The 21,163-nt window shown below is 45.3% G+C and overlaps 1 protein-coding gene across 1 annotated transcript in view; it reads left to right on the top strand.

The window, feature by feature from the left end:
- ENPP6 (ectonucleotide pyrophosphatase/phosphodiesterase 6) overlaps positions 1–19,817 on the top strand; it is a 34,274-nt gene extending 14,457 nt beyond the window's left edge. The window contains exons 3-8 of the mRNA XM_065695384.1: positions 3,724–3,835; positions 8,606–8,747; positions 9,766–9,945; positions 12,267–12,404; positions 16,263–16,386; positions 17,176–19,817. Coding sequence (XP_065551456.1) covers positions 3,724–3,835; positions 8,606–8,747; positions 9,766–9,945; positions 12,267–12,404; positions 16,263–16,386; positions 17,176–17,399 — 920 coding nt within the window. The 3' untranslated portion in view covers positions 17,400–19,817. The remainder of the gene's footprint in view (positions 1–3,723; positions 3,836–8,605; positions 8,748–9,765; positions 9,946–12,266; positions 12,405–16,262; positions 16,387–17,175) is intronic.
- The last annotated feature ends 1,346 nt before the right edge of the window (positions 19,818–21,163 follow it).

The following is a 21,163-nucleotide window of genomic DNA, read 5'->3' as shown; positions in this document are numbered from 1 at the left end:
GAGCTGATTCCCGAGGTTAACTTACACTACTGCCATTTCCTTCAAAGAACCAAGTTCCAAGCTTTGTAAAGTCTGAAGCCAAAATCTGCTACTTCATATTCTTCCCTGTGTTCCTTGCTCACACATAGTCAGTGCTTAAAGGAAGAAAATCCAGACCCCAGCAAACAGGGACACAGAGCAGGAGAGCTGTCAGATGCAAACACCCATCCATCACAGCTTTTTCTGTGAGCCCAACATAAACAGAACAAAGACAACTCTTGGGCAGAATTCATCTGGGCTCTCCTGCCACTAGAAGCAAAGGAGCCAAAATATTACCATGCTAGGGGTCCCAGCCACTGCTTCTGCCAAAATATAAGCACTTGTAGGGATATTTTTCTCTTTTCTTCATGGTGTTTATTATGTACTTTCTGCTCTTCAAAGCATTCCTGGGGAAAATGTCACGTATCCTCTGTCTGCTTGACGGCTAAGTCAAACACAACTAACACCGACCATGTGGTGAAATGCCCAAGTTGCCTGTCTGAAGCACTGCCACTACAGTGGATGGAGAAGCCCCAGGGGAGTGCAAGAGCTTCCCAGCAGTACCACCAAAGTCAAAGCTTTATAGTGTTCTTCATGCTCACCCTGGTGGGTGACGACACCCGGGACCCTCCAGTTCCCTCATTCTCCAGCAGCCTATGCAACCGCTTCAGCTGGAGTGCAGTGACATCTTTTCTAAACACTGAAATGAAAGAAAGGGGGTGGGGAAAAAGTCTCTAAATGCAACTTTGGCCATTTAAACACAACATTTTCCAGACCATGGAGCTAGCCTGGAAAGTTTTCAAAGCCGTCCGTTATGAAATGAAGTGTCCGACTGTTAAATCAATGTTTAGAAATGCAATTTAAAGTTGGCAGAGGTTCAGGTCTCCATGTCAGATAGATAAAGAGGAGCCTATATATCACTGTGAAAGAAGTCCTTATTCTTGCTTCAGTCGTTCAGGTTTTAAAATAAAGGTCTAGCGTCATACAAAACTGTGCAGAAAGCTATCTAATGCAGCATCTTATTAAATACAGCTCATCTATTTGTAGTTTAATCAAGAAAAACATAACAATCCCTTCATCTGGCTCCAAGTATTTTTACATTTCCTCTCTCATAACATTTAAATGAGAAAATTTACCACCTGTCCTGGCCTCTACCAAAAAGGAATTTAAATACTAAAGGATCTTCATGGCCAGTATGATGGAACTGTAACAAGCCTTAACATCAAAAATCCAATTCCAAGTTCTCTTCATCACAGAGTTCTTGGTATCGAAGAAGCCTGAATTTTCAGTGTTACTGCCAATGAACTACACACTCAACGACCAATATTTGGGAGCCAAAATGATTTCTAATTGTTGCTGTCTCGATGGACTTCAATGTCATGCTCATCATTTTACAATCTAGAAAGAGCGAAGATATCTCAGCAACTAAAATATCTCAGATCCCCAAGAGGTCAAGGCTTCAGTTAAAATTATCTTATGAGTAATTCTGAGGAACATTATCTGAGAAAATTATAATATGATGTAAGTATCTTAAGAGGAAAAAAAGACACAAAATCATCATATTAGTCACTGGCTATGAGCAAGCATCCGCCCAAACTAAAATACTAGGTGTTTCCAATGCATTTCTAAAAGTGTCCTTAAGTTCTGGCCTGCCTTTGGAGCTAATCTTTTCGCAGACTCAAGTGTTGGAGGAGAAATTGCCTCAGAAGTTCCAGTTCAGTCCTGAAATAACAGCAAAGCCCATAGAGGACTACTGCATCACCTCTCACATCTGAGGTTGCTGAAAGCCCATGTGCTCCTGCAGGTAGCACCCAGGACATCGTGCAGAAGATTGAAGCTACACACACTCAGGGTTGGGGGCAAAGGCTTCTTCTCCTGGAGATGACTTCAGATGGTTCATGGAATACATTTTAATGATGATTTGGTTATGTAGAAGCTGGGACCTGTTTCTATTGGACAACATAACTTCCTGGTGCTGGATGTATAGAAGATTTACTGTGTGTAAGATTTAGGTGTATGGATGTATAGAAGATTTACTGTGGGATGGTGTGGAGAGTCAGTTCTTGTCTAGCAGTCTGCAGGCTTTTGTGGTTGAGACATAAACACTAATGTACCTCCATACAGAAAGGGAAGGATTAAGTTATATTTGGGGCAACAGGGGAAGAACAAAAAGTGAGCACCATCACACACTCCCACAATTTTTATAAAAACAAGTATTAGATAGAGGTTCAAAAAGATGTAAATATGTTCTTACAAGAAAGTTTACTACATTTTCTGGTTATCGTTGCAAATAATTCATTCTTACAAGTCACAACAGATGCGGTCCCTTGAAACATACAAACGATGTGGAGCCGTGGGTACTGTCGCCACGGACCGCTGGGTGAAGAGACTGAATCTGTCATGTGTGCTAGGGTTCTTTATCTCTTGGAAAGGGTCTGACTTACCTGGCTTTCTGCAAATAAGTGAAGATCTTGTAAGGTTTCCTAAGCTTAAACATTTAGGTACCTTTCATAGTGTTCCTGGGAAGTCACAATCAGAAGGAAGTCTCTTAGCCAGCTTAGCCTGCAAGCAGTGTGCTTTTCCCTGTGTCGCAGTTCTGCACCTCTGTAATGTGAAGTCATGCAGGCTGAGGTGCAAGTGTCTGAGTAAGCAAACCACTGTCAATCAGCTCTGAAGGTAGCTCTGCTTGCTCTAGTGCCTTCTCTGTATTCACACCTCCTGTGCAACCTTCTTCCCCCCCAAGCAACAAGTCAACTTATGACTTTATGTCCTTAATGCCTATTCCTTTCCTTCCAAAGAAAAGCAAAGGGACCCAAATGCAGCAGATTCAGGCTATGGCTTAGAGCTGCCTTTTTGATCTGACTGCATGGATGCATACCAAGGCAATTTTGCAAAAGATCTCTTTCTCCTTTTTTAGCTTGTGCCCCAGGAAGACACCAGAAAATGCCTTAGCTGTGATGGGAGGACTCCGGGGGTCTCAAAAGATAATTTGCATGAATCTGGTGTTTCTGAAAGCACATTTCTTTTAAATATTAATGTTATTCAGCAGCGTAGTAACGGGAGAGCAAAAGGGAAAAGAAGTCCCACAAAAGCATGTTTCTGTGTGTTCAGGGCCATGTTCTCCTGTAGGATTTGTTGCCATAAATTTCTGGGCCACAAAACAGAAGGTGTAACCAAGAGACTTAATTGGTTTATACTGTTTTAATAAGACCTCCTGGGAAACAGATTTAATAGTGGAGTACCAGTATCACATAATAAAATACAGTTTATAGAGGATATTACAACATAAGATACAGTGTGTCTAACTGGAAAGTATTTGCTGAACTTTCAGGGAACAATATCCAAATCTATTAGTTTGGAAGCCTGGAAATGAGGCTACGTGACCACAGTAGTTAAAAGGAAAACAAACTAGCGATTTAGGTGGAAACCGTCTGCCCCGAGGGAGCCAAGAGTTTTTGTGTGGGAAGCTCACACAGAGACCTTCCTTTTAGAGAGGGAAATACAAGGATCCGATGTATGGTTTGCTGCAAGCACTCATCAAACCAGCCTCTCTCCCCATTTTCCCTTTCCAACCACAAGGTTTCCTGCAGGGAAGGTGTCAGGTAAGTAATGTCACAGGGAAATTACAGACCTGAACCCAGGCCCCACGGTGTGGGGTCTGTGATCAAGGTGGAACAGCAGAGCTTACCACATTTTTCATTGCAGGTTGTGAGGTCGAAATCCTGGGGGTCAGACCGAGCTATTGTCGCGAGTACTTCAGCGTCCCCACAGACAAAAACTTTGCAGATGCCATCAGCGATGCTCTTGAGTCTTTGCGGTATGTCATTAGGCTTCTGCGGGGTGCGGTATCCTCTCGCAAGGATAAGTGTTTGGGTTTGCTGTCAGCCTTGCTCTAGGGAGATGTTCAGGATTAGATCCCGATAGGAAGATGGGAGCTGAGGCTGCTTTGTAGCACTGTCATAGACACATCGCCATAACAGAAATAGTCCCTTACATTAAGATCGGAAGGTAAGATGCGCTCGTTTCCATTGTGTAGGTTACAACACAGAGGAGACATCCCAACTTACTGTTTTTAATTTGATGTTTCTAACCACTTCAAGATCGGTCTGTGAGTATCTGTTCACTGACCCGCAAGAGCAGACTTTGAAATCCTTGGATTTAGAGAGAGATTCTGGGAATTTGGAAATTCCAAAATGCAGCTCTGATCACTTGTTTGCGAGTTCAACACTTAAGCTCCTTCCACATTTTAGAACATCTCAGTCACAATGACTTTGTAGTGGGGATTCCTTTTGTGCAAATATGAGCATAGACTAGGCTAGGCTAGGCTAAGATAGGATAGGATAGGATAGGATAGGATAGGATAGGATAGGATAGGATAGGATAGGATAGGATAGGATAGGATAGGATAAGGTAAGATGGTATGAGTTGAAATGGAATAGAACAGTTCAGTTGGAAGGGACCTATAGTGTTCATCTTGTCCAACTGATGGGAATGATAGTACAGACAACTCCTAGGAAAAACATGCTCCACACTCAGCTTTCCAGTTCCACCATCTCTCGTCTAAACATTAACAAGTGACAATAACACATAGGTTGCAAAATCAGGGGAAATTGTGTGGAGCCAGTGCCCTACCTTAGCTATAGCTAAGTGTCCTCTTTAAAAACTTGTTGGTTTCGTAATTTATCCAGTCCCAGGATACATTTGCACTTTACTACTTGTGCAGAGCCATAGCGATTTGAATCTGAACAGTTCTGTGTTCAGACACTGAGTGCTGATTGTCCATGAAATAAAGGCTCCAAAATTATGAGAGCGCTGCTGGAGATGTTGCTCCCAGTTGTACACTGGGTCCTGCTGCACAGATGCTCACAGATCACAGCATCATTCACAGGCTGGGGCTTAGAGAGAAGCTGTCTCAGGACATGAAACATTTCATCCTGAAATGATTTAGCTTAGATTTTAAGGAATTTATCTGCACGTGACATGAGGAGCTCATCTGTGCCATCGGAGGCTTTCTGGAGCTTCTGCTACACTTTTAATTCACTGAATAAAAAAGGAAATGGAAAACTGAATACGGACACCAGCTCTGTCTGCTGGTAGAAACCTTGAATTACCATAGAAAGCTTTTAGGTCAGGTATTATGTGGGGATGGGTCAAGATACGCTTGAAGTTTCCTGCCTGGTTTCTATGAAGCATAAGGCTGCTCAGGACAGTTTGCAGCTCTGTCATTGTGAACACGATTAAAAGTGAGGCACAAACTGTTGAAAGCTCAAGCCTTTCAAGCTGTTCTTTGGGGTTGCTGGAGCCCATTGAAAGAGTTTCAATAGCTCTTTCACCCCAAGGCTGCTTGCTGCTTCCTTCGATGCAAAAAGAGGAAAAGGGCAGGGACACAACAGTGCCAGTGGGGCAGCTCAGAAGAGGTCAAACCTGGTGATTCAAGAGAAGAGCAAATCTCTGCCACCATGATGTCTGCCTTAAACACCAGCTACAGCCTGCTGAACAGCCCAGGCCCTACAGATTGTCCTGGACCTGCGGGAGGTCAGGTCTCTGGTACCCATTTACACACCATCCCTCTTGAATTTCTTGAATAATCATTTGAAGGTGTAAATACTTCAGGGATATACAATAAGAAAGGAGGGCAGAGAATGAACCGAATAAAGATCAGGTAGGTTTTCCTTTTCCTTTCTCTCATTCATCCTCTTTGTTTAGTCCTTAAAAATTTAGCAGACTATTGTCAATGCTGCTGTGCCAGCCCATAAGAAAAGCTTCTGAAACACCCTTACTGTAGTCGTATTCATTTAGCAGGAGTTAGCATCTCTGGGTATAAGAACCTTGAGCTGCATTTTACTGTCATTTACATCTTTTGCAAGACCTTCTGACACTTAAAGCTGTTCAAAGTCTGGCAAATGCAGCGTGTTTCCTTTCCACACCCCAGCTAATTGAAAAAGCTCATTAGGCTGAGGCTGGCACTAGCTCTATGCGAGAAAACAGCCTGTGGCAAGGGCAGTCTGTCGCCTGGAGCGGCAAGGGCAGTCTGTCGCCTGGAGCAGCGCCTTGCTCATAGCAGGTATTTGTAGTTAATGAACTGCATTTATGTTCCCACCATGCAAACCTTACAGGGACTTCAGGGTAGAGAGACTACTTGTACCTTGATGGCCTAGGGGTTAACCTGAGTTCGGTTACAGGAAAGTCCTGGCCCATCTTACCTTCACCAAGGTCAAAGGGAGTTCTACCAACACCCCCTGCAAGAGCAGGAGTACCCAACTCCTCAGGCTATGGAGCTACTCTTGCAACCAAAGGGAACCATCCTTCAGGAATATTCTCCAGTCTCTTCAAACAGATGCTTTGAGACCATTATGCGGACAAAAAATATACAAAACTAAGTCAAGCACCCATTCTAGCAATTAAAACTAAAGCCTCCCTTATCTCTTCATAACTTTAATTTAAGGGCTGTTGTAGTCTACCTGTCTTTCTGGACAGGTGTTAATGAAGTTTGTGTGGTACTTGCAAAGTGTGTTGATAAAATATAACACCCTTTTTAGTATTGCCATTGATGCTGTCCAGCTTTCTTCAGCAAGCTTTCCTTAGCCATTTCTGCTGCAAGTACTGATGATTGGAGAAGACAGGACTAGCACACAGTTAGAAAGAGATTACTTCTCCCATGCAAGCCATGATCAGAGATACCCAGTTTTCTTAGGAAAACAGGTAAAACACAGAAACAAAATCAAAGCCAACCTTACAAGCTCTGGATGTGCTGTACGCAATCCTGCAAACTCCTAAACATGCCCCATAATTACAGCTTCTCCCACTGAAGTCATGTGCAAAGCTGAACATTCAGCCTTACAGTACTGAGCCCTCACTGCAAAATCTCACTGCAGCCTAAATAAGACCGTTTGTTTTATGCAGTAAAATCCTTCTTAGCTTCTGTCTTGACTGAAATGGTCAGTTACAGGTGAGAATACACAAAGCAGTCTAAGTAACTAATTAATACAGGCACTGTCTTCTGCAGAAGAAAACTATTTCAATAGGTTCAGTGAGTGTGTATGCAATGTAGGAATTACAGGGTTAAATCTTAGCAGTCAATTTATGCCTAATACAGATGGAAAGTAATGCTTACATGAAACTGGGGGCAGGGAAGGACTGCTTCATTCGAATGACTTTAAGCTCAGGAAGAGTGAGATAGAACACTGTTCTGCAGAGCCAGCAGTGGAGAAATTCCCACCACAGCAGAGACCTTCAGCTTCCTACAGGGCTGCTCCTCTGAGGCCTTCAGCAAACTTACAAATGCAAATGACAGACCCTAATTCATGCCTTAAGGCCCCCACCTCTGATATTTTCTCTTCTGTCTCACTCATTACACCACATTAATCAGAGAATCCGGACCTGTCAGGACATCACACAAAGTCTTTTTGTAGGGGTCTTGATCTGGATGAAGGCATGTATTGTGGATGGCACACCCTGTCATATCTTAATAACAGTAGAAGAAGATTGTGTTTGAGCTTCGTGAGTGTAGATTTGTGATTTTACCCACACAACTGCTCTCAGGGAGGTTTACAGTGAACCATAAAGTGGACATGAAAATGTAATTAAGCCCTGATGTATGCACTATCCACACTAATGAGGCTGAAGGCATTCAGTGCAGAAACGTGTGATCAGCTAAATTTGTGCAGCTCTGAGATTACCTGAGCTTCCCTTAATAGTAATTAAGTTTCCCTTAATAATAAAAACACCACCAAAAATTTCTCCCCAGTTCATACCACTTGGCAAGGTCATGGAAAAGCTCGTCCTGAGTTGACCTTGGTGGTTTGGAAGACCTCACACAGGAGAAAGCCAGAAGTGCCAAACTTTAATTAAGGCACATTTGACTGGTAATCCCTACAATCCTTTTAATAAGGGCATTCAGCACAGAAATCAGTATTTCTTCTGTGTCCTTCTTTGTCCTTAAAGGAAAAGCTTCCTTCTTTATTCAAAGAGGCAGTAGAGGGCTGCCAGGCCAGCCTGTAGCTGTACATGACAGTCTGTACCTGGAAACTCTGATGGGATCTCAGGCAAACTCAGGAGACTCTGGGCATGAACAGAATCATAGAATGGTTTGGGTTGGAAGGGACCTTAAAGCTCATCGAGCTCCAACCCCCTGCCACAGGCAGGGACACCTTCCGTTAGACCGGGTTGCTCAAAGCCCCATCCAACCTGGCCTTGAACACTTCAAAGGATGGGGCAGCCACAGCTTCTATGGGCAACCTGTGCCAGGGCCTCACCACCCTCACAGTAAAGAACTTCCTTATAGCCTACTTGACTCTGCCCTGTTGAAGTTTGAACCCGTTACCCCTTGTCCTATTACTACACTCCCTGATGAAGAATCCCTCTGCAGCATCCCTGTAGGCCTCCTTGAGATACTGGAAGGCTGCTATGAGGTCTCCTGCTATGAGGAATAATGAGCCCAGCCATGCCACATCAGGTAGGAAAGCACAGGCTGGAAGAAGAAAATGAGGTTTTGTAGCTCTGTGCATGCTGAGGACAACAAGGTTGGCAGCCAGGAGCAATCCATGTGTGTCAGCCTCTCACTCCTTCTCCTCCCTCCCACCTCCAGCAATGGCAGTGCAGAGATGGCCGCAGTGTACTATGAGCGTATCGACGTGGAAGGCCACCACTATGGTCCTTCATCCCAGCAGCGTAAGAATGCTTTGAAGGAGGTGGACAAAGCCTTGAGCAACATGATCACGCTCATCAAGGTGAGTGGCGTCCAAAAACCCAGCTCCCGGCTGAGTCTGGAAAAGGCTTTTAAACCTGCTCTTTCTGGCATGGCCAAGAGCTTAGTTACTGCCTGTTAATTGGGTTTGTTGGCTGTAAACTTTTAATTCCTGAGAAAGAGAGGCTACCAAAGAGATGTGGATGTCAAGGCACCATTCCCCTAATTTTATTTTCATCGATGCTGTTATAATCCTCCTAAAGGATTATTATACCGATAGCCTCAGGAAGCCGTAAACCAATAGAGATGTTGCTCTGTTTATAACTTGTGTTGCTGGCTGGGCTTTAATAGTAGGCAAACAAAACAAAGCTGCTTGCTTCCTAAGGTTGTGGAATCACACAATTAACTTTTATAGCCGTTTTTATGGACTGTTCAGAACTCTGTACTTTAAACTTTGTTTTAAAGAATATTATCTAAATGATACTGCAGTGAGAAAAGGAGGACGCCAAGCTTTTGGTCAAATGTCAGTTCTGTGAATTCTTCTGACAATGACTGGAGTTCTTTAGGAGTTCCAGTGAGGAGAGGAATACGTATTTTAAATTTCACCAAATTCTAAAAACTCTGATGCTAAGTGCTTGTGCTTGGGAGGAGAAGAGAGGAACACTCCAGCCACAGGTAGCACCATAATGAAGTTGCTCTTCCTCAGCTGTTTTGGCCTACATATGAAGAACAGTTGGGTAAAATCCTGTCTAGGACCAATTGGGACGACTAGTTTGTGGGACTGGGATGTAGGACTTGGTTATTTAGCAGGGGCATGGATTTACTTTGGAAAATCTCTCTTTGGCACTAACCTCTCGGACTCTTTCAGGGCAGCAAATGAGAGTCAATGTCCACCAGTGTGGATGGTAGCAAAGCACATTGCAGGGCATTTGCAGCCATGCTCCTTCTGGCCAACTTCCCTTAAATCAGAGGGGTCAAATGCGGATTAAGATTTTCCAGCGAGCACAGACAGTGTGAAGCTCTAACCTGTCCTTAATGGCTGTCATGCACTCACTTCACAGAGCAAGGGCCTTCAGAATGACGTCAATGTCCTCCTCTTCTCTGATCACGGGATGACAGACATCTCCTGGGTGGACAAAGTGATTGAGCTGAAAAACTATATCAATATGAGTGATACCATACAAATGAAGGACAGAGGTCCTGTTGTGAGCCTCTGGCCAGCTCCAGAGAAGCACGCGGAGGTGAGTGCAACCTATTTGGATTTACTCAGTTTTGTGTTTCCTTGATTTTTATGACATTTGTCTCTTTTGTTTGCTCACAAGGCCTGCTCCCAGAGATGTGTGTAAAAACCAGCCTGAGGCTCTTACTGGGAGTCAGACTTAGGTCCTGTGACACTCTTGTGACGCTGGTTTCTGAAGGGAAGTCACACGAGGCAAATTGGAAAGCTTGAACTTTCACCATTATTTGGCGCAGACAGCTGTTTTCAAAGCCCACCGCTATGTACTGCTGATAAAAAGCTAAAAGATTCTAGTTCAGAATCCATTTTCAGGATTTCTTAAATATATATTAGTTGATTCTACGATTCTATGATTTATTGACACTCCAGCTGGGATTTCCAAACAATCAGGAGCAGGCCTGGCATTCACATTCCAGTAAACTCCCACAGAGTTTGAGGAATCAACTCCATTAGTCTGGAATTACAAAAAATAATTCTTTACAATATTCTCCTTTGAAGAATTTTGATGAATAAGTGTGTTGGATTGCATCAACCGTAAAAGCCCAAGGCCGGAACTGCAGGATTTTGAGGGATGAATTAAAACAATACAGAAAAAAATTGGGAAACCACTTCAAAAGAATGAACATGCAGCATCTGTAACCAATAGACTAGCACTTCATACTTTAACCAGAAACCAGTGCTTGAGAAGTCCCTGCTGCTGTCCTCAGAATATGGATGAGTGGATGTACAAAACGGGCAGCGCAAGCTCCAGGTGAATAACTTTGTTTTCTGTAGTATGTTTTAGCCAGGTCCAGTCTATTGCAGCTTATGCAGTATTTGTAGAGAACACTTGCTACGTTTTGCTCCCAAACAGGCTCTGCAGGAATTGTGTAGCTGCGATATTCTGAACATTTCAAGTTAGTGCCAGAATTGAAAGCTGGCTTAGAGGTCTGTGTAAGCAATTCAGTCAGTGCTCCTGTAAGGGACTGCAGCATTTACACGTGCTCTCCTCAGCCTGAACTCAAGAGATCCCTGCTTTTGTACACCAGACGTCCTAGGAAGGGCAGCTACAAGTTGCAACTTCATGCAGACATGGGGTCTCTTCTGACAAAGCTCTTAAGTACATGCTTCTCTCTCATTAAACAGCATAATATCCCTGAGGAGAATAAAGTACAGTGCCTCGCACCACGGTTTTGTTTTCTTCCTTAATTTCTTTTTAGGGTTTCTTAATGGAGTGTTGCTTTTTTATAGCAAAATTGATTTTCTGTTTCCCAATAGCCAGATTCCTCTATTCTTAATTTACTTTAAATATACATTTTTAGGAATTAGATAGTATCATAACATAGAGGTTACTACCTTTAAGAGTCACCCCATTTTGAAGCACACGAGGTACTGGTGAGGACCACTCTCCAGTCCAGGTCATGGTGGGAGGGTCTGGCTGAGTGGCACCATCACACCCTGGTGCCATCCTTGTGGCAACTACATATCAATGCAAATCTCTTGCACACATATAAACACAAGTGGTAATAGCTAAAAAGCTAGTGAAGAACCTTTCATTCTTTGCAAAATTGAGCTATTTATTCCTGAAGATTCTATATATTTTTGAAAAAAAGCAACGTACATTCTGGGGACTCCAATAATGGCCTTCTTTATGGCATATGAACATCTTCTTTAGGCACTGAAAATATTTTTCTGAGTAATTTGTCCACATTTGTGTGATTGTATTCATGACAGTGTGATTAATATTAATAAACCACTTGTAGGGCATTGTCCAGCTTCAAAGCCACAGGCATTGGCTGATTAACCTCACAGCATCCTTATGAAGCAGGTAACTAAGCACTATATAACTGTGATAGGGACTGACTGGGTAAGTGTAAGAAACACAGGCGAGATAACATTAGTTGCTTGCTCAAAAGCACAAAGGGAGAACAGGTGGCAGAGGCCAAAGGCAACATCCCTTTTCTGCATCTGTGCCCAGTCCACATAGTGCTTTTGGGCATGTTTCACCACTTAGCTTACTGTCTGCTGTGATGGTCTGGTTTCTACTGGTCTATCTCTGTAGGTTGATACACTCAGATGCATATGTTCATTGAGTGCATGTATTACAAATGCATGTAATACGTGAATTCATGCATTCCTATGTGTTTATGATCCAAGTTTTGAGAACCTGCTAAACCACAGTTACAGGTTTTGCACAGTCATCATCTTTGGATCAGAAGAGCCCCAGTTTGAATGTGCCATTAAAGGGGCTCAGCCATTTTACAAATTTAGGTGTTTCCAGGTACCCACAGGTGTACGTATGCTCTTTGCAGCCATGAGGTGTCCTAACATTTGTTTTCTTTGCAGATATATCAGAAGTTGAAAGGTGTGGAACACATGAGCGTTTATAACGTACAGGATATTCCAGACCGGTTTTTCTACAAAAAAGGAAAATTTGTGTCTCCTCTGACTCTCGTGGCTGAGAAGGGATGGTTCATAGTAGAGGTAAAATAGAGAAGCAAAATACTTCTACATGAATGTGGAAAGGTGCAATATATAAGAAAACAACCAGAAAAACGTAACAGTTCCAAGTCTTATATCCTTCACTTGGGCTGACTACAAAACTGATACCAAATATTGCAGTGTGCTTGCAAGAGCCTAAAGGCACAGCAGCTATGCTGATGGTAGGTTCTTTCAAGGTTCTTTCACCAGTCAAGGTGGTTCTTTCTTCTGCGTTGTCATGAAACAGGAGGAGTTTGTTTGTTTCCCATTCCAGTTTCATTGCTTTACTTCTCTTCCCCCTGCCCACCTGCCTTTACCTTAGACAGAAAAAGGGTGTTTCCATTTCAAGACCTTGCTGTCTTTCTGTTCAGCTGTACTTTGTGGCAACATCTGCTTCTGCCTGTCTTCCCACCCACCAGACCCTGTCCTAAAAATACCTCATTTCTCCTGTGTCCTCCAGTCTCAAAAGGGTCAGACTGCGGATTTACTCCTCAGAGATGCTCAGTGCACACACTGCAATCTGGTAGCTTGCTAAGCACACAAGAAGAGATTTTTCATAACAACTTATGCTGTTACTATAATTATTGTCATTATTATTTTGCCCTTGTATCACCACTGATCATCTCCACGCTACAGCTATTAGCAGCATCTCAGACAGCTCAGAGGTGGGGCAGCTTACATAGCTTCCAAGTGGGTAAAGTGAGCAGCAGTACTGAGTGATTTGCCCAAGGCCGTACATGAAGTCAGTAAGGTGGTGACAGAACCAAGGAGTCCTGGGTTTTTACACTGTCTCAGTGTAGTCACTGCTTTGCAGATCACTGTAACTCAGTTGAGCATCTTCTCTCGTGACCCTCAGAGCTACTGCTCCCCAGGCCTTGCTCAAGATGAATGACACCACCACATTTCTCACTATCTATCTAACCTGGCTTTAGGATAATAATTCCTACAGCTGAATACAAATGCACCTCTAAAAAACCCCGATTGCTTTTGAGTACATTTCTGGTTAAAACCCATTTCTGGTTAAAAAGAAAAGATACGTATAAAAGCTGGAGCTCAGATTCAGGCACCTGAAGCAGGAATCCGGAACGTTTTTGCCAAAACAACTTTAAGAAATTGCAACTCGACCCTTTTGTATCAAACTCCACGCGGAACATTTTTACAGATCCTGTGGAAAAAAAGAAAGGCACTTCAAAAAATATCATTGAAACTCTGACAAACCTTAATAACAGTGCAGCAAACACTGCTGCCGTGGTAATTATTTCTGTCTCTCTGCCCATTCCTTCCCATTGTTTCTGATTTTCGAGGATGTCCTCTCATTAATGCTGTCAGATTTTCCTTCTCCTCGGTACGTTTTCATTATCTGTGAATGGGATGTGAAAATGAAAGTTTCCTGTCATGTTTTTAAAGCAATAATTGAGCCTTCTGTTATACTTTCTGCCCAAACCACTGCAGAGAGGATGTTTAGCTCTTCCTTATCATGCTCACAGGGTGTTTTACTCTCTGTTGGCTAGTGGATAGCTATAAGCTGTTTGAAAAGGGGGAATTTGAGGGGGTGGGAGGGGAGGAGGAGGAATGTGTCTGAAAGCTCCATGTTTGGTTGGGGACTTTTCCAGCAAGGAGCATAGGAGCAAAGCCATCTGCGTTTTGGTTAAAGCAGGATGAGGAGGGATTTCATGACCCTCCAGCTGTATGGAAGCTGGTCTGCCAACATCATCTCAGTAGCTCCACATGAGTGACAGGTCCCCACCCAATGAGCAGAATGTCCCCCAGCTGCTCTCCTGCACGCAACAATGGCTTTAATCCCCCGGGCTGCGTGCTCACCCTGCATACATCCCGGTGTACTTCCCAAGCTGTAGGGAACAGTTGCTGTACAGCTTCTAAACTTGCCCATGCAAGGTCTATTATCAGCAGTCCCAAACATGCGTGTTTCATCCTCGAGCGGCAACGCTAGGCCAGGCTTGGGCTGAGCCCAAAATGTCACAAAGTTGAGTCCTTGGTCCCACCGGGCTTGCCAAAGCAAGCATGTCAGAGTGCTGCCAGTGCCCTGGCCCCAAAGAAGCCTCAGGGCTTTGTGGGGTTTGCTATAAGGCTTCTAGAGCCTGATGGGCTAGAAGGGCAACATTGAGATGCTTGCAGAGCCCTTTCCCTCAAGCTACTGCTGCTAACGGCTCCATTTCATGAGCTCCCGCTTCAGCTGCAGCTGCGAAAGAAAGTACTGTGTTTTTTCTCATCCAGCTGGCAGCAAAAGTAACGGCAGCGGCTGTGACTGCACATCTAGCTGTGAACGGGTATCTCCTGGTGTCTTGGTGGGCGATGGGAAGGCACACTGCCTCCTGTGCTTGACAGCCCTGGAGGAGCAGCTGAGCCCACGACATCTGACAGGACCATGGGGGGGGTGTAGCTTCAGCAGTGTCGTGGTACTGCCAAAGAAACACACAAATTAGAGGTGACTTGGCTCGTGTGGAGCTGTTGCTAACAAAAGCTGTACAGGTTGCCTGATGGTGAGCAGCCCAGTGACAATTAGTCCCCAGGAACCACAGTAAGCAGAGCTGCAGCGTAAGGAGGTGCTATGGTAGGAAGAGGGGAAGGAGTCTGTTTTCCCCTTGGCTTGCTCTGAGTATTGTCAGTGAAATAGATGGGGACAAGGAAAGACATTTAATTTGTCAGCTAGTACTGTTTAATTATCTGGTACATCTGCTGACGGTTACGTACAGAGAAATGCAGAGGATACTCCAGGGGGTCCACTGGAAAACAGTTGGAAGAGCTACACCTCATAGCCATAATCACTGCTGTCCTCAGTGCTCCTGCACTTGGGAAGAGGAGGAAAATGAAAATCAGGCGAAATAAATGTTTGCAAAAGGAAAAGGATCCCCGGTCAATCTGGTTCACCATCTGCAGGGGCTGCAGCACCACTCGTACCACACCTGGGAATGTGGAAGACTCTGCTAGGGCATCTTCTGTGCTTCCATGATGGAGTGTGAAGCTCAGACCTGGTTGCTTAGGGAACTGGAGCTCCTTTTCTCTAGTGACTGGAGAAATTAATGCCAGGGGTCTAATGAACTGACAGCTGATGTTTTTGTCTAAATTCTGGGGATATCTGTAGTGGCACATCTGCTGCCAGCCCTAGGGAGCATGGGACAAGAGAAACTCACAGAGAGGGTTGGTCCAGCATTTTGAGCAGCCCCTATGAACTGCTGCTCCTGAGGGGGCACTGCTGTAGGTAGTCTGGTAAGAGTTCTTAATACAAAGCAGAAGAAATTAAGGAAGGAATTTAAAAGGATGAGTTAAGTGCAATATGGGCAAGGAAGAATGAGAATTACAATGACAAATTATTAAAGCATGGATGCACTGAGCAGGGAGAGAAAACAGAGTGGTATATGCCAGGGAGACGTGACTGAGCCTGTGTACCCTGGAAGGAACCTCGGTGCTTTAATACTAAAACAAGCAGGGAGAAGAAGTAATAATCATTAGAAAGTATATAGCAGGGGTGATATTGCATTGTTCAGGCTGACTAGCCAAACGGAGCAAAACCGGCTCTTTTTTCTATGTTGCCAATGGCATGTTGGGCAGAACAGCACACCATCAGATCCATGCTTAGCATTCAGCGGGAGAGGGACACCACGGTGCTCACACATCACACACGGCTGCGATACTTCGTGCTCACAGCAGAACTTCAGATCAGTGAGAGGCAGAAAGTTGTCCTCCCTGCTCAGCTGGGAGATGGGCTACTACTGGCCGAGGCAACAAAGCAGGGGGGCCTGGTGGGGTGGTACAGCAAATGGGGACGCAGCATGGCACCGCACAGCACCCCCACACAGCCCAGGAGACAGGCACTAACTGGGCTCTGCTGTTATTGCCCAGAGCAGGGACAAGCTCCCCTTCTGGGAGAACGGGACGGGGAGGAAGGAGGCCTGGCAGAACGGCTGGCACGGCTACGACAACGAGCTCATGGACATGAGAGGCTTCTTCCTTGCGTATGGGCCAGGTACGGTGCCGCCATCCCCCATGTCCTGCTCCCCCACAGCCCCATGGCCCTGGCGCAGCATCCCTGCAGCTCCTGGCGTGTCAGGACCCTGATGTGGCACTCTGCGATGCCCCAGAATTACAAATAGATGGCAGGATTTCCCCACTATGGCTGGATAACAGGCAGGCTCCTAGCTCTGTGTCTGTCTGTTTTATAGCTAGAGAAACAAGGCAGAGGGATGTGAAGGGATTTGATCAGCCCCTCTCTGACATCCCAGCACGGTAACTTTATCCCCTTTCCCTATTTGCCTGAATTTTGGCCTGCATTTTTAATTCTATTTGAAACACATTTGTCCTCCTTTTGTTGGTGGATTCACACTCACTAGCAAAGAGCCCTTTCTGGAAGGTGGCACATCCCTCACCCACCTGTCTGATGGGCAGACACAAAACTCCTGGTTTCCATTTTATCAGGCCCTTTAAACACTGCTGAGCACCAGGCTACAGCTGCAGGCCGGAGCAAAAGCAAAGCAGAATGTACAATGCAATTATTGCAGGCTATTAAATCTACTAAGCGCACGCAGAAAGGTAGCTCCTGTAATTAATAATTTTTTAAGGTTCTAAGTTTTTAGACTAAAATTGGACTAGAAGTAAAAATAACGCATATAAACATTCAGAATGGTTTTGTTGGGCTATGTAAATTGTATAGCATGCCACATCCCAGCCTGCCCTTGCTCCACAGCGCCCCACGTTTCAGGAGCTGAGCCCCGAGCCGTATGATGCCGACTCCTCTCTTTCGCCTGTTTCCCTGCAGATTTCCGATCCAACTACCGAGCACCTCCCATCAGATCCGTGGATGTTTACAACATCATGTGCAGCCTGGCAGGGATACAGCCGCTGCCCAACAATGGCTCCTGGTCCAGGGTGGAATGCATGCTCCGAAACACGGCCCCCTTGGCACCGCTGGCCCCGCGCAGCAGCTGTGCCCTACTGCCGGCTCTGCTGGCCCTGCTGGCCGTGCGGATCTCCTTACTGTGACCCCCAGCAGTGCCGCAGTGTCACCAGCAGCGCCACCCCTCTCTTTCCTTCTTCATTCGAATAATAGCTTCATTAATAGAGTGCTGCCTCCCACTGCTCCACCAGGCGTGAATCTGACCCGTCCTGCCTTTACAGCGGTTATAACATGAAGCCAGGTTCCGTGCTGCTCCAAACACAGCCAGGGAAGTCGGTGTTGCTACTCCAGATTTACAGCACTGGCAACAGCAGCAGAACCCACGAGATTTCTGGTGGGTGCACGTGGGGATCTCTGAGCACCAAACTCACCTTAACCCAGCGTCTGGGAGGCTCACCCTGGCCCCCAGCCCTGAGAAGCTCAGGGTGGAGACAGACCTCTGCTCATTTAACTGGGTTCTTTCCGATTCACTCCTTCATCTCCAGCTCCCTCATCAGCACAGCCCCAACTTCGTACAATGCCAAGCCCTGTCTACACCAAGCTGTTCTTCAAAGAGCCAAGCGCTTTGCTGAGTGACCATAACGCTGAGAGAGGTGATCGGTGGGAGAGCAGCCAGAGCATCCTGCTTCTCTCAGCCTCTCTTTCTTCATTCTGCACAAAGTGAGGCCTGGCCCTGCACGCCTCCAGGGCCAGGCTTTGCTCATGGACCACGGCAGCAGGGAGGGCTGGGAAAGGGAAGAGTGATCGAAATCCTCCACTTCAAAACCAGTAGGACAGTGAAAAGTCACCGGGACACACAGGGGTCAGGAGAAAGAAGGATGAGGAATCCTGGTAATTAACAGCCTCTCTTGCCCCTCCTGGTGAAGATAATATCATCTGCTCGGGTTGTGGGGTTTTGTACCTAGTTGTACCTGAAGGCTTTTCAACATTTACTGCTCCCTCCACTGCTGCCTGGTGAGCAGCACATTCCCCTCTAACCTGCAGCAGGGAGAGAGGTCTGTACTGATGGATCTCCCACCCTCTCAGTTAATCCTAGCTAATATTTCCACCATGGGCTATCAAGCCCAAGCAAAGTCATAACAGCAACGTTAAATAGCAGGAAAGGATAGAGCTGTTGTCGGAGGTGCCTTTGGGAGTGCTCAGCGCTTGTTCTGATATACCTCTGAACCAGGAGCTTTCCATGACAAACTGTCTTTGGAAGGATTTAGGTCCCTCCCCATGCAAAATAAACCTCTAGGACTTACTATTCCTGTGGATCCAGAGTCAAGCACGATCCATGTGTGTGCATGTGGTACACTGCGTTTAAGGGTGAATGATTACACTGCAGAAAAGAAACCAAACACCAAATTAAACTTGACAAAAGACTCTAATAGCCATAAAGATTTATGTAATGTGTTTTTAAAGCTCAAGTGAGCCATCAAATCAATTGGGAGAAGAAAAAGGGAGAAAATCAGTCTTTGTTATTAGATTGTTGAGCATAAAAGGCAATTTAGTGCTTTCGAAGCATTTGCAGTAGCTGTAAAACAAGCACCTATTGTTCAGAGTTCCCTGTTGCTCTTTAATGGTCCAGGCTGGATGAATTTGCTGGAGCATATTTTTAAAGTGAAAAAAATATCAGTATACAAGAAACCAAATGACTAAATCACCAAGTTTTGTTTGGAAATCAACAGGATGCAGCCAGTGCCTGCTAATCCCCCCACAGCCTGCCGTTTTAACTCTATAGTGAGCAGAACCCAAGGTCTTCTTACAGAGGAAAAGACCTTAAAATGATAGGGGTATATTCAGCTTCTCGATTATACCGACAGAAATTGGAAATAACAAATAGGGTCCATCGAGTTGTTCCGGGGATGGAACATGCCACATGGATCCAACACTGACCCTTATGAGTATTTTGTGTAACTCATTTTTGTGACTGATCGTTTTGGTCGGCGTCCACATGCAAGTACCGCAGAGTAAATCTAATCGCAATATGATTTGTTTGACCTTAATGAAAGCGTTGTGCGTACGGCAAAAGGGGGGATTGATGGCAGACCTGCAAGAAAGAAGCTCATTAGCTTCAGGAGAGCTACAGATGACTATGTTTGAGAAGTGCACCTTTCTTCCTGGGAAGCGTCGTACCTCTGAATCAGTTCACGTTCTCATTCCAAAATCACGTGTCTTGACTCTTGCCGATTTTTCTGTATACTATGCAAAGGAGGCCGGTGTATTTTAAAACCTATTTCTGAATGATGTTTTTATACAATGACTGATTGTGAATGAGTGAATAATTCTAAGAATGGTGTTGGGGAAAATGCGCATCTTTTTGTAAATGCTGTAAGGTTTTGGGGGAAAAAAGGACATTCCCATAATGCCTTGCCTTTCTGGTTTGATTGCTGCATCAAAGTGTGATAAACAGTGTTTGAAGCTTGTGCTGATTAATCATCAGAAAGATAAATGATAACATTGTTTAGAAATGGCAAAGCTGTCAGCATGTAAATTAGGGACATTAAAAACATCACACGAGATACTGTAGCTTGTATACACAGTCCTTTTTTCCAGATGCATTTCAATATTTAACCTGTTGAATATCCACCCAGGGACATGTAATTCACATTAGCAAATGGACACAACAAACCTTTTCTCCTTAGAACAGAGCCCAGGATGCTCTCTCCAGACCCACTTCTCCAAGCCCACCATCACATCAGCTGCTTGCACAGAAGTTGGGTGCGTTGTACCAGGGTTCAGTTGATTCAGGCTTTCCAGAGCCCTCATGGTAGACCCCACTTCCCAGCACAGGATGGTGCAAATGGCAGTGTTGTGGTTTAAGCCCTGTCGGCAAGTGAGCCATGCAGTCTCTCTCTCACCCCACCTCGCTTCCTGCCCTCCCCATGCTCCCGGAGGGATGAGGAGGAGAACAGAAAGAATGTAACGCCCACGGGTTGAGATAAGAACAGCCCAGTAACTAAGGTATAACACAAATCACTGCTGCTACCGCCAATGATAATAATGATAAGGGAAGTAACGAGGGAGGAGAATACGATACCACCCACCGACCAATAACTCACCCCACCCCGCCCAACCGAGCACCGACCGATACCTTGTCCAACCCCGCAGTGAACTAGCCCTTCTGGGTAACTCCCAGTTACCTCCCTGGGCATGACGTGCTGTGGTATGGAATACCTCTTTGGCTAGTTTGGGTCAGGTGTCCTGTCTCTGATTCCTCCCAGTTTCACCTCCTCCCTGGCAGAGCATGAGACTCAAAAAGTCCTTGGTCAGACTAAACATCAGTGTTATCAGCACTGTTCTCAGGCCGAAAGTCAAAACACAGCGTTGCACCAGCTGCTAAGAAGAATTGAAAACAACTGCTACTGCTGAACCCAGGACAGTATCCATCCCCTATTCCATGCCATTCACGTCATGCTCAGATCCCACATTTTCAATATACCATCACTCTTATCTCAGTGCACTCTTATCTTAGTGCATGGACCAGTCCCTATAAAGCTGCTGAGTCCATCTGGTCCATGATGGCAGGCTCCATCTCTTGTAACAGTCTCTCAGAGCAGGAGAGGCTGTGTGCAGTGTTCACACTCGTGCATAACCTGGAAAACAGTGTCCATTGCCAAGTCCACTGCTCTATCATGAGTCCGTCTCTATGTTGCATCTCTGCCCTGATGGCCTGAAGTGCCATGGGCCCACCAGGCTCAAAATAATTCACCGTCCCCTTCAGCAGTTTCTGCAGCTTGTTGCTGGGGACTCCATACAGCTGCTGGGGACTCCATACAGCTGCCTTCCATCTCCAATGCTTCCAAAGCACTGGAGGGGCCCAGTGGACTAAATACTGGCTCATACTGTCCCACACACCCTGCCACTC

The sequence above is a fragment of the Lathamus discolor genome, chromosome 1, assembly GCF_037157495.1.
Source record: "Lathamus discolor isolate bLatDis1 chromosome 1, bLatDis1.hap1, whole genome shotgun sequence".
Classification (NCBI taxonomy): Eukaryota; Metazoa; Chordata; class Aves; order Psittaciformes; family Psittacidae; genus Lathamus; species Lathamus discolor.
This window is presented reverse-complemented; position numbering and strand designations above follow the sequence as displayed.